At 53.5% G+C, this 12,425-nt stretch overlaps 2 protein-coding genes across 5 annotated transcripts in view; one reads left to right on the plus strand and one right to left on the minus strand.

Moving 5' to 3' along the window:
* The window catches only part of ARHGEF2 (Rho/Rac guanine nucleotide exchange factor 2), a 53,295-nt gene extending 48,433 nt beyond the window's left edge, over positions 1 to 4,862 (plus strand). For all 4 annotated transcript variants that reach the window (XM_089914009.1, XM_089913996.1, XM_022559668.3 and 1 more), the window contains 8 exons: positions 373 to 573; positions 952 to 1,071; positions 1,201 to 1,268; positions 1,410 to 1,445; positions 1,651 to 1,701; positions 1,907 to 2,350; positions 2,601 to 2,784; positions 3,401 to 4,862. In XM_089914009.1, coding sequence (XP_089770135.1) covers positions 373 to 573; positions 952 to 1,071; positions 1,201 to 1,268; positions 1,410 to 1,445; positions 1,651 to 1,701; positions 1,907 to 2,350; positions 2,601 to 2,784; positions 3,401 to 3,474 — 1,178 coding nt within the window. In that variant the 3' untranslated portion in view covers positions 3,475 to 4,862. The remainder of the gene's footprint in view (positions 1 to 372; positions 574 to 951; positions 1,072 to 1,200; positions 1,269 to 1,409; positions 1,446 to 1,650; positions 1,702 to 1,906; positions 2,351 to 2,600; positions 2,785 to 3,400) is intronic.
* A 2,577-nt stretch (positions 4,863 to 7,439) lies between these two features.
* RXFP4 (relaxin family peptide/INSL5 receptor 4) lies at positions 7,440 to 9,166 on the minus strand. The gene is given in 2 exon segments (XM_030759554.2): positions 7,440 to 8,563; positions 8,565 to 9,166. Coding segments are annotated over 2 exon segments (1,092 nt in total). The 5' UTR covers positions 8,967 to 9,166; the 3' UTR covers positions 7,440 to 7,873.
* Positions 9,167 to 12,425: the final 3,259 nt, after the last annotated feature.

Here is a 12,425-nt window from a genome sequence, read left to right on the forward strand (position 1 = left end):
TGGAAGACTGTCACATCTGTTGGCCAGAATTTAGTCACGTGGCAATGCCCAGCTGCAAGCCAGGCTGGGAAGTCGAGTGTAACTGGGCAGCCGTGTGCCCAGATGAAACTTGCACACCTTCTCTTATTAAAGGAAGGTGGGGAGAATGGAAACTGGTGGACAGCCTGCAGTCCCTGCCACACATTGTTTTACTTTTGTTTTTAAAACAAAAGTACATGTGTTACTTTTCCCCCAAAAAAGTTATTTTCTTTTTCATATATGCCAAAAAACCAAAATTAAGTCCTGCCACTCTGCCCAGGCCTGGCCCCTGACCCCTGGAGCTGCCCCTACACTACTGGCTCTTCCGGGTGCTCACCTGTTTCTCATCCACAGTGGAGCTGCAGCAGAAAGACCGGGCACTGGTGGAGCTGCTGCAGGAGAAGGTTGGGCTGTTTGCTGAGATGACCCACTTCCAGGTGGAAGAGGATGGCGGCAGCGGGATGCCGCTGCCCACCCTGCCCAGGGGGCTTTTCCGCTCTGAGTCCCTCGAGTCCCCTCGTGGCGAGCGGCTGCTGCAGGATGCCATCCGCGAGGGTGAGGGGGCTCCTAGGGAAGAGTCCAGACTCATCCACTCACCATCACAAGATATGGACCCGTGGCTAGACCTGGACACACACAGACAAGGGGGACGTCAGCCCCATAGGCCATAACTCCCCTGAGTGCCTGTTGTTTGTGGGGGAAGATGGTCCTTGCTGCTGTTTGACACCTCTCATCCTGCACGTACTTGTGCTGCCCCTTGGGACCTTTAATGACCTTTGCCTTGTATGTGGTGGTGGCAGTGAGACCCCACTGCATGTGCAGGGGGCATTCCCCTAGATGCCCGCATGTTCCGTGTACTGAGTGAATGGCATCCCCTCCCATCCCCCGCAGGATTCTCTGTTGCTCCTGTCCTCACCTCTTCTTTCCCCGCAGTGGAGGGTCTGAAAGACCTGCTGGTGGGGCCTGGAGTGGAGCTGCTCTTGACACCCCGGGAACCAACCCTGTCCATGGAACCGGACAGCGGTGGTAACACGAGTCCAGGAGTCACTGCCAGTGAGTGCCAGGGCAGGGGACCAAGGTAGCACGTGGGAGGGGTTAAAGAGAATGGGGTGGTACCAGGGACCAAGTAGTATCGGGGTGCTGGGGAAGTGGTTCAGCCCATCCTTTTCCCCTTCTCAACAGATGGTGAGGCCAGAACCTTCAATGGCTCCATTGAGCTCTGCAGAGCTGACTCAGACTCCAGCCAGAAGGTGAGTTTCAGGAGGTGTCAGGACTTGGCTAGAGGGAGGGAAAGGGACAGCTGCCCTATAGATCCTTGACTCAGAGCTATCAGGGACAGGCACCAGGGACTTGTGTGTCTGCTGATTCCCCATCCTTGCCCGTTTCTGCAGGATCGAAATGGAAATCAGCTGAGATCTCCCCAGGAGGTGAGATGGGAATGTGATGATATAGGAGACTGAAGGAGGGGTACTCTCATCTGAGAAATTAGAGCCCAGTTTGGAGTTGGGAGGGAGCGTGTACACCTCAAAGTACCTGCAGTCTTATTGTCCCATGCCCACACTTATTCAACTTCTGGGCAGTTCTCCCATCCTGAAGCTTGGACTCTATTCCTACCCTCTCCTCTGTCCTCAGGAAGCGTTGCAGCGATTGGTCAATCTCTATGGACTTCTACATGGCCTACAGGTCAGTGGGGCAAGGGCTAGAGTGGGAAGGGGAGGAGCCAGACCCGAGCTACCCATTTAGGTGGGACAGAATCATCCTAACAGGCCTTTCTAAGCCTTCCCGGTTCGAGCTCTCCAGGAATCATGACCTGGGCCCTGGGGAGTGAGGGTGAGGGGTAGAAGAAACGGGGTCCTGATACACCCCTCTGTTTCCATTCCACCCGCAGGCGGCTGTGGCCCAGCAGGACACTTTGATGGAAGCCCGGTTCCCTGAGGGCCCCGAGCGGCGGGAGAAGCTGACCCGAGCTAACTCCCGGGATGGGGAGGCTGGCAGAGCCGGGGCTGCCCCTGTGGCTCCTGAAAAGCAGGCTACGGAACTGGCATTGCTGCAGCGGCAACACACGCTGCTGCAAGAGGAGCTACGGCGCTGCCGACGCCTCGGCGAAGAGCGGGCGACGGAGGCTGGCAGCCTGGAAGCCCGGCTCCGAGAGAGCGAGCAGGCCCGCGCCCTGCTGGAGCGGGAGGCCGAAGAGGCTCGCAGGCAGCTGGCCGCCTTGGGCCACACGGAACCACTCCCGGCTGAGGCCCCCTGGGCCCGGCGGCCCCTGGATCCGAGGCGGCGTAGCCTCCCTGCAGGCGATGCCCTGTACTTGAGTTTCACCCCCCCACAGGTAAGGAAGCTTGAAGTAGTGAACTGACATCAGGGTGGACATCAGGGTCCATGAGAGAACCAGAAAGGAATTGGAGATTTGAGGCCAAATGACATCAGGCATCAGACTTGAAGGATATAGGATACTGATGGGAGGACTGAACAGTTGCAATGGGTGCGGAAAGAAATCAGTCAGTGGTAGAGGTGCTGAGAGTTGAGTCTTCACACTGCTCATTCCGTGGCCTCCTGCTTTTCTGGCCTGCCGTCCACAGCCCAGCCGAGGCCACGACCGCCTAGATTTGCCTGTGACTATTCGCTCCGTCCATCGACCCTTTGAGGATCGAGAGAGGCAGGAGCTGGGCAGCCCCGACGAGCGGCTGCAAGATAGCAGTGACCCCGACACCGGCAGCGAGGAAGAAGGTAGCAGCCGTCTGTCTCCGCCCCATAGTCCACGAGGTGAGATCCTGGTGGAGACATGGAATGGAAATGGGATGTCACCTGGGTACAGACCCTTGGGCTGTGGTTTCCAAAAGGAGCCTGCACCCTAAAGCACGGGAACATTTAGGATGGTCCCTAACCAACCACTGAGGTCTACAGTAACTCTTGGGAGGGGCACAGAGTGCTTCCTGTTTTGCCTCCTGGTAGACAGGAAGTTGGACTCTAGGAAGCAAAGAATGTAGGGGTCTCTGCTCCAGTAAGTCCATGATTCCCAACCTTTTCAAGCAGAAATAGATTTCCAAAGTAAAAAAAATTTCAAAGACCTCCAAGTTCTTATAGTTGGTTCAGGAAATACAAGATAACCCAAAGCTACTGTGACTTCATGTAATACTAATCTTAACATATTTTGTATTTTATTAATCAAATTGTGTCTCCATATACTTAACAAATACCTAAGTGTGGATACCTTACTTTGTTGACAGAGGTTTTCCCCTCACCCAAGGATTACAGACCTCTGCCCTCCCTCACAGCTCTCTGAGCTCCTCAGCCCACAGACGGGGAGGCATCAGTGTAGCGGTTCAGTAGATCACGGGAGCATCTGTTCACTCACTAACTTTGCCCCGTCCTCCTTCAGACTTCACCCGAATGCAGGACATCCCGGAAGAGACTGAGAGCCGTGACGGGGAGCCTGTAGCTTCAGAGAGCTAAGGGGGCCCCTCCCCCCACCCCATGTCCCCCTGAAGAACATTACTGAGGGAGGCAAACCTGGGGACTCCAATCTGCCAATGACGAGGGAACATTTGAAAGAACTGCTGATTGTCCTTGCCAGCTCTTGGGATCCTTGGACACGGGGGTGGGGGGCGCCATTTAGGAAGCTGGGGGTATTAGGCCACAGTGCCCCCTGGTGGCATCCAGAAGCTACACTGCAGATGCCAATTTTTCATGCCTTTTTCCCTCTACTTTAGGAAAATTTATTTATTTATTGTTTATTAGTTATGGAGGGAGAGGGGAGATTTAGAGGACCAGGGACATGGGAACCAAGCCATAGGGATCAGGGGGCCTTGTCCTTTAACACTACTGGGGTTTATTCAGGCTTAACCATGCAGCTGCTGGGTTCTAGCCCTGACACCCCTCCTGAGCAACACCCATCTTGGAGGAGAGGCTGCAGCCATAAGACCCTACTGCCCCTTCAGGAAGGGCTGTGGTCAGGGCCATGTCCCTCTCCCCTTCCCCTCAACCTCTTACTGCTGTTCTCCCGTCTCTCTGTCTTCTATGGAAACCCCAGGGAGATAACCTGGCTTCCTAGAGTTGATGGAATACAGGTTGAGGTGGCCGTAAAGGGGGGTTGGGGGGTGAGGGGAAAAACTCACAGGGACCAGAATGTTTCTTTGTTGTTGTTGTTTTCTTTTTTTGTACCAAAGCCAACTGCACGTGTTTTATATTTTTAAGAGAAGATTGTAGGCAATTAGAAATCGCAGCCTTCTATCTCTACATCTCGGAAGAACTTGAGGGATGGGGGGAACAATGACTTCTCCACTCATCTATAGTACTGGGGGACCCATTTTGACCTCTTCCCCAGCCATTTGGCCAAACAGTTCTTGGGTGAGTTGGGAAATCTCTACAAACCCTGACCTCATCCCCCACCTCAGCAACCATGACCTGAAACCTCTGCGTGAATTTGGGGGATTTTTCAATGGACCTCCCCCCGCCCAGTGCCTGCCAGCCCCAGCCAGTTTTCTGCAGATTTGATTGTTAAAAAAAAAAAAAAAAAGAAAAGGAAAAAAAAAAAAAAGAAAGGGAAAATTAAAGTCCTGGAACCCCAGGAAGTACTGTCTGTTAATGTCTGCCAGTTCTGAGGGTGCTGGTGAGGGGGAGAGCCAGGCAATGACGTGTGTTCCTCCAAAAGGAGCCTCTTCCTCTCCCAGGAAGGGTGACTGCCTCCCTGAAGACAGGGGGCGCTAACAAAAGAAACTGCTGCCCACCTTTTTTTTTGCTGTCATCTTTGATGCTCACAAATACAAGGATAATAATGAAGGGACACTTAGGTTCCAGTGGCTGTTGGAGGTTCCAACATTAAAAAACTTGTTTTCATCTCATTTGCATGCCATGCTCAGGAATTGCATCAGCCTCTTGCCCCCTTCCCTCCCTTTCATCACAGTTCCTGTTAGCTTCTCCCCAGAGTCATTCATTTTCAGGTTCAGCCCTCACTCTGCCCTTGTTCTTCACAGTGCCAGAGCCCTGGTTTAACCTTTTTAAGAAGGTTTCCCTCATGGGAGCTGCTCATTTGCTCTTTGCCATTTTGAGAGGCAGTGAGAGATTAAGTAGGTTTCAGTTCTTGTTTTTGGTTAATTTTTTGCTTCCTGTTTCTGGTTAATACCCTGCTCTGGGGCTGTTGGGGGAGGGGTGAGAGAGTCTAGGGTTGTATAAATGCTGGCACAGTGCACAGACCTCTGTTGGAGCCCATGGGGTAAGATGGGAAGGATGGGGCTCATGAGCTCAGCTAGAAAGAGGAACTGAAATCACCTGGGGTGGGGGGCAGGCTTGGGGGAGCAGCCAGCACCCTCCACTCCTGTCATTCTCATCCATCAGCATCTGGCCTTGACAAGGTGCCTTCTCATCCATAATGGAATCTGTGAGGTAGGAATTGTTTTCATTTCATAGACAGGGAAACCTGGGTGCAGAGGGTTGCCAGCCCAGCAGAGGAGCCAGGAAAGGGCCAGCCCGCCTAGCTGCAGTCCTCCACTTCCCCTCCTCGGCTACTCTGCTGAAAAACACCAGAGCTCCAAAGTTTCCAACACGATGGCCCATGGCTCAGCAGCTGTCTGCCACGTCAGCGGGAAGCAGCTGGGACCCAAAGCTGTAAAGGCAGAGCAGGGGGATGTTAGCATCCAAAGACCACCAGGAAAGGGAATGCAGGCGCCTCCAGCGTTCTTACAGATCCAGTGAAGGATGCTGGTCAAGAGGGTAACGGAAACCTGGGGATGCAGAGCCCAGAGCGTGGGTTCCGAGAAGCCCACAGGTCACAGGAGAGCTGCTGTGTCCCTCCTGCCGCCCCTGGACTGAAACCCCCTCCTCATCCTTGATCCCAAAACAAGACACACATTTCTCTGACATGGTAGTTCCTCTGAGATTAGTCCCTCTCTCACGTCTTTCCCATTCTGTCCGTTGTCCCCTCTCTATTCCCATTTTTGGAAACTCAGTCTTACTCTCTGTCTACCCTGTTGGCAGTTTCACAGCTCTGTGGCTTGAGCTCCAGGGAGCCAGGGCCCAGCTTCTTGCCACAGCAATGCCTCCTTTCCATTGCACCCTCCCCTCCCTCTCCCATCCCAAAGGGTGGGTCTGCATGCATTCATTCACCTCTGACTTGGACCTGTTTAAACTTTGTCAATATTTACCTCCGGGTCCCATAAAGCAGCGATGCTCCCAGAGGAGCCAATATCCCGAGCCCCAGCAGGGCCATCAGAGGAACTGCAGGGGGTGGGAAGAGGGGCACTTGAGTGGTGGAGGATTTTCCATCCTGAATTGGCTGGGAATAGATGTGGATTTTGGAACCGTTTAAACATTATCAAAGAAAGGAAATTAAACATCAAGAGGCTAATTAAATCTCTTTAGCATTGCTTAATATGGTGTGAATTAGGCGGCTCTTTAGAGCCTCTCCTGTTCAGCAACTGGATGGAGCTGGTGCAGGCGGTGCCCCCTCCAGAGGGGGCTCCACCCACTCAGGAGGCACCGTGCCCAGCTGGGTTCAAGACATGTCAGACCTTGGGGTGGGGCAATGGCAGTGGGAGCTCCACCCCATTTTCCCTCTGCCACCTCCCTCCTTCCCAGGGGCTCCCCCACCCCCGGAAAGTCCCTTCTATTGGCTAGCATTTATCATTGCTGGGTATCTATGGATACAGAAAGCAAAGGGGAACCCCGCTGCCCTGGAGTGCACAGCTTCAAGAGGGGCCTGAGGGGCCAACCCCTCATTCAGTTCCTTATGTAAAACTTTCACTCCAGAGCATGTAAAAATTCCAGACAAGATCTTTATGGCTCCTTGTCCCTGTCTCCCAGTTGCCCCCTTATTTCTTCCTTTTTTCTTCTGTCTCCATTTTACATGGGGTGTAAGAATAATACCTAAAACTCTATTTCAGGCACTTTTAAATCCTTAACAGCCCATTTTAAATTGAGAAAACAGGTACAGAGAAGTAAAGTAACTTACCGAGGTCCCTCAGCTGGTTAGTGTCAGACGTAGGATGTGAATCCAGGTGTTCTGACACCTGAGTTGATGCTCTGAGCTAAGCCCTTGGGGGAGGAGGAAGAGTAGCACCATATTCTGTGGTTCGCACTCCTCTAGCTGCACATTCAGCCTCCTCTTCTCCCAGCCCCCTTCCGCATCTCTTGCCTCCCTGTGCCCCACACACATCCTTGGCTTGTCCTTATCCTCACTTCTCCCTCCAAATCCTGATTTAAGGAGAGACACACGGGTACTCCCAGCCAGAAATGGGTTTGCACTCCAGGCTTGGCTGGAGCTAGGGATCCAGCAAGACCCCACACACAGCAGGGAGAACTACAGCTTTTGTTGCTGAGGTGTCTGTGGGCACCAAGTTTCTGTAGACGCTAATGAGATGGTAAGAAGGTAGAGGTGGCCAGAGGAGAAGGGCATATTTGGCCCCAGCACCAGAGAAGGACAAGGGTACACCCCATTTGAGGTGAGGGAGGGAGGGTGGAGGGGATAGAGGGAGATAGGCATTGACCTATGACCCAATTAGTCTAGAACTCTTAGGGAAATTTTCCTGGGAATTCTCACAGAAGGCAGAAATGGGGCAAAGAATCCTTTTGGCCACCTTGACCTGGAGGTGGAACTGAGATGAAAGGTGCAGACACTTTGTGTATGCTCCAGAGGTTTATTCTTAGATACTCATCATTCCCATCTCCTTGTGGAGACTTCCACTTGGTCATACCCAGCCCTGACCTGGGTCCCAGCCTCCCTGTTACCCCATAGCCAGAGCTGGGGATCAAAGATCAGACTTTCCCTGAGGGCCTTGCATCGTGGCAGAGAGGCCAACCTCTCTCTCCCTAGGATGCGTGGATCCCCGCAAAGAGGAGGGGGTTTACCTTGCCCCCTTCACCCAGGTGTCCCTTTGTCCAGGTTGGTAAGCCTGGTAGAAGGGCCACCCTCCCAAGGGGTGCTCTCCATCCACCGCCTGCCCACCTCCTTTAGGGCCACCTGTTCTACCCAGCCCCGCCCCTGGGGCCACAGCCTTGCTCACAGATCCCTGAAGGTGTCTGCCAGGGCCTACCGGGTCTCCCGCCTTAGGAAGCAGTACAGCATGGGGTTGAGAGAGCTGTTGCTGTGTGCCAGGCAGGTGGTGATGCAGAAGACATAGGTATGGATGGTGTAGAAAGTGCTGTCCCAGGGCACCAGGTCAGACTTCACCAGGACACCCCAAAGAGGGACCACGTGGTTGGGGAACCAGCAGAGGAAGAAGGAGGCCAGAAGGATGTGGACGGAGCGGGCCACGACTCTGCTATCCTGCCGTTGCCGTTGCCGCCGCCGCAGGAAGGCCAGGAACAGCAGGTAGCTGGTGGTGATGACGCCCAGTGGCACCATAAAGGCCAGGACCACCCTCTGCAGCTGGGAGGCCCCTAGCCAATACCTGCTGGGGAAGCGCAGCAGGCACAGACACATGCCAGCCACCTCGCCCTTGGCCCCAAAGACAGCCGTGGGCACCGTCACCAGGGCAGCTGCCACCCACATGGCCAGGGTGGCCACACGGGCCCAGAAGAGCGAGAGGTGGGTGACCCAGTATCGGGCCAACACTCAGCGCCGTGATGAAGAAGATGCTGGTGTAGATGTTGAGGACGGTGGCTGTCAGGACCATTTTGCAGAGGGCACCTCCGAAGGGCCAGTGGAAGTCCAGTGCCGACTCGGCTGCCTAGAAGGGGAGAGTGAGTGCCAGCCCCAGGTCTGCCAAAGCTAGTTTAAAGACAAAAGTGTCAGAAGGTGGGCAGGGGGCTCGCCGAGCGCAGTTACCCAGAACCCAGAGTCGGGCCAAATTTCCCAGCAAGCCGATGTCCCCCACGAGCCCATAGGCCAGGGCAACCCTCAGGGCTAGGAATCCAACAGGCATCATAGCTTCATCAGCACTCAGCACACTGCCTCCAGAGGTGTTGACCCAGAAAGCAGGCGGGGGCACAGAGGTGTTGGGCGTGGGCATCGCAGGGCATCAGACGTCGGTGGTGCTGGGCAGAGGGGCCAGGGGTGCCTGCCAGAGTGGCAGGGACCACCTAAGGCACTCAGCAGGACGGTGTAGATCTGAGCGCTTCTCTGCTTCTCTCGGGGCCTCTGGCTGCCTGGAGGCCCAGCCCACGCCCACACCTCAGGGGGCGGGTGGTGGAGGGACAACCTGCCTCTTCTCTGTTGGTCTTGGTGGTGGGTGGGGCAGGGTGAGAGAGAACCTGAACGTTGGGATAAATGTGTTTGTGTTTGTGTAGAGCTCTATGCAGAAGAGGATGGGGGGAGGGAGAATGATCCCACTATGCAGGGCAGCCCCAAGCCTCCACTCCAGGGAGATGGCCACAGATACCCCATCTCAGGGATGACAGGAACCAAACTGGAGCCCCCTCTAATCCTAACAGTGTTCAGGGGCTCCCTTCTCTGCAGAAAATGCTCCCTTGGAGCCAAGGGGAAGGGGCCTGGGAGGGAGCATGGAGGCAGGGAATCAGAATAGGTATTTGAGAGAGAAAGAGCAGAAGTTCTGGAGTCCCAGATCTGCTTCTCACTCGCTGTGTGACTATGGGTGAATTACTTTACTCCCCTGAGCCTCAGTTTCCTAGCTTAAATTTTTCAGGTAAAAGTCTCTGCTTTACGGGATTGGTGTGGTAAAATGAGATAACACATGAAAAAGCACTTTATACATTGCTACTTGCATGAGTGATTATTATTATTATTATTATTATTTGCGGTATGCGGGCCTCTCACTGCTGTGGCCTCTCCCGTTGCGGAGCACAGGCTCCGGATGCGCAGGCTCCGGATACGCAGGCTCAGCGGCCATGGCTCACGGGCCCAGCCGCTCCGCGGCACGTGGGATCTTCCCGGACCGGGGCACGAACCCATGTCCCCTGCATCGGCAGGTGGACTCTCAACCACTGTGCCACCAGGGAAGCCCGAGTGATTATTATTTCAAAGGAAAAGTTGGGGGTGTTTGTGGCACAAGGGAGCAAGGTACCGAGCAGCTATTATCACCATGCCCAGGGAACAGTGCCAACTAAAACACAGGTTGGAATTCATTGCAGCGTCAAGTGACTTTGAGGCTAAGGGCAGGGAGGAAAAGGGGAGAGGAAGTCACAGCTTCCTGTTCCCTCCCTACTGGGGAACACAGCCTACGAGGACCTGAGCAGGCCTGGGGCATGCCCTCAGTTCTCTTCTTGCTAAGAAGTCCTGTAACCTCTACCACTCCCACTGCCATTTCACCCTTTCCTTCTCTAATCTGTGGAGACAGAGGTCAGTGGTACCCCTACTCTCTCCTGCAACCCCCAAACCCCCTTTCAGAGGTGTGGTTTCTGAGATACACCCTCACCACACCTCATCCTGCCTCCCCATGATCTCAGCCCTAAATGGAAAAAGTGCATCATTGGGTCCTCCCCTTTTGTGCCCGTATCCCTATCCTTTGCAGAATTTGCAGTGATGGGGGAAAATAGAAGACGTGGGGCGAGGGGCAGGGTGTAGATAAAAGAATGAGGCTTTTTCAAAATATTCAGCACCTTCCTGTCCTCTGCTAGCTAACTAAGATGTTTGACGTTCAGTTCCCTTGAGTGCTAGGGGAGGGGAGGGGCCCTTTCAGGATAATCAGCAATGGGTTTGATGAACCTTACAGGAGAGACCCAGGGGTGAAAGAGATTCAGACTGGGTGCCAGGATGTTTGGGTCCTTCAGCAAAGGATGGGTGTGAAGGGGGTGGCCGAAGGGGAGTGCCCAGCCCAAGTTCAGGTGAGCCCCAGGGGCTACCTCCTGGCCTCAGGGACTGCTCCTGTGTGACTTGTGCCAATCACTCCCTCTCTCAGGGCCATGTTTACTCTTCCACCCATCCTGCATCACCTTGTCCATCTGGCAGCCACAATGTCTTTTAATGCACTGGACCTATTGTCTCTTGGCTTGGAAAACAGAAGCTGGGTCAGAATTTCAGGGTTCTGCTTTCCATTTGAAATATCCAGTCCTCTGATCATTTTTTTTTTTTACCTTTATTATTTTCTAATCTAAATCCTTTCCCTTGGTCTGAGACTATCAACACTCCTTTGTGGTTATGTAGAGAGGTGGTGCCGCCAACTGACCAAGTTTAAGAACTTCACTTTGGACCCCTTCATTTTAGTATTTTGTTAGTTTGTTCCTTGATTCATCCATTCATTCACTAATCACAGCATTTCTTGAACACTTACTATGTGCCAGGCACTGGGCTAGATGCTGGGGAGATGAAAACATAATATGGTCCCTATCCTCATAAAATATAATAAGCTTTTTGAGATGGGTGGGCTTTTCAGATCATCTAGTTCAGTTTCTCATTTTGTAGGGCGTGAAAGGGACTTGTCCAAGGCCACAGGGGAAGTAGTGGCAGAGTGAGGATTTGAGATAAAAGTCTTCTGACTCCTAGAATCTAGCTCTTTCCAGTACATCACAAAACCCTCTGGGCATTTCTTTCCACCTCTAACCTGTTCCCCTTCCGGAGTGCCAGAAGTGACAGACCCTGCCCTTGGGGAGCGCCAAAGGAAAGAGCGGCAGGATATGGACAGAAGGACAGCGACAACTCTGCTTTCGATGCTCTTCCCCCACAACTGCTGGAGGAAGAGGAGGGACTGGACCCAACAGAAACGCTTTTGCCATCTCTCACGTTCATATTACCCTCTAGAGCGGTACTTTTCCAGCCCCATTTTCGATCTCAGAATCCAAGGACCTGTAGTGGTAGATTACAGTGTCTCCCTTTCATAAAAGGGACTTCCAACATCTGGGCCTTCCCCAGTCACCTGAATATCCTCCCTTCCCTCGTCCACATGTCTTTTCATCCCCACATCCCTGTCCTGCACTCCAAAGCCTAGGCAAAGAGGAATTGGGGGAGGTGGCAGAAGAGACTGTGTTATCCCTCCACAGAGCATAAAGAGAAGGGATCTTGGCATTTGTATTTATGACAGTGGAGACTGAGACTAGCTGCTTGGAGGACTACAAGTGGCAGGAGGAGGGGACCTGCGCCTAATCCAGGTCTCTAACCTCACATCAACCCAATCAGCCACCACCTCTACTACTTCATGTGTCTGTCAAGGGCTACTGGAGAAAATCCTCCAGTCTTGGTAAGGGACATGGGCAGCTTCAGCGCTAAAGGGCAACTTCTGAATCAATCTCTGTCTCTCTCAACTTTATATTTTGGAAGAGCTTTATATTTACAGAAAAATTGCAAAGGCAGTGAGAGTGATCCATCTCTTCCATTTTCCACATTAAGATGAAGCTGCCAGGGCTTCCCTGGTGGCGCAGTGGTTGAGAGCCCGCCTGCCGACGCAGGGGACATGGGTTCGTGCCCCGGTCTGGGAAGATCCCACATGCCGCGGAGCGGCTGGGCCCGTGAGCCATGGCCGCTGAGCCTGTGCGTCCGGAGCCTGTGCTCCGCAACGGGAGAGGTGACAACAGTGAGA

This window comes from Delphinapterus leucas, chromosome 1 (assembly GCF_059928025.1).
Source record: "Delphinapterus leucas isolate spDelLeu-1000000601 "Yukka" chromosome 1, BTC_Dleu_Yukka2, whole genome shotgun sequence".
NCBI classification, from domain to species: domain Eukaryota; kingdom Metazoa; phylum Chordata; class Mammalia; order Artiodactyla; family Monodontidae; genus Delphinapterus; species Delphinapterus leucas.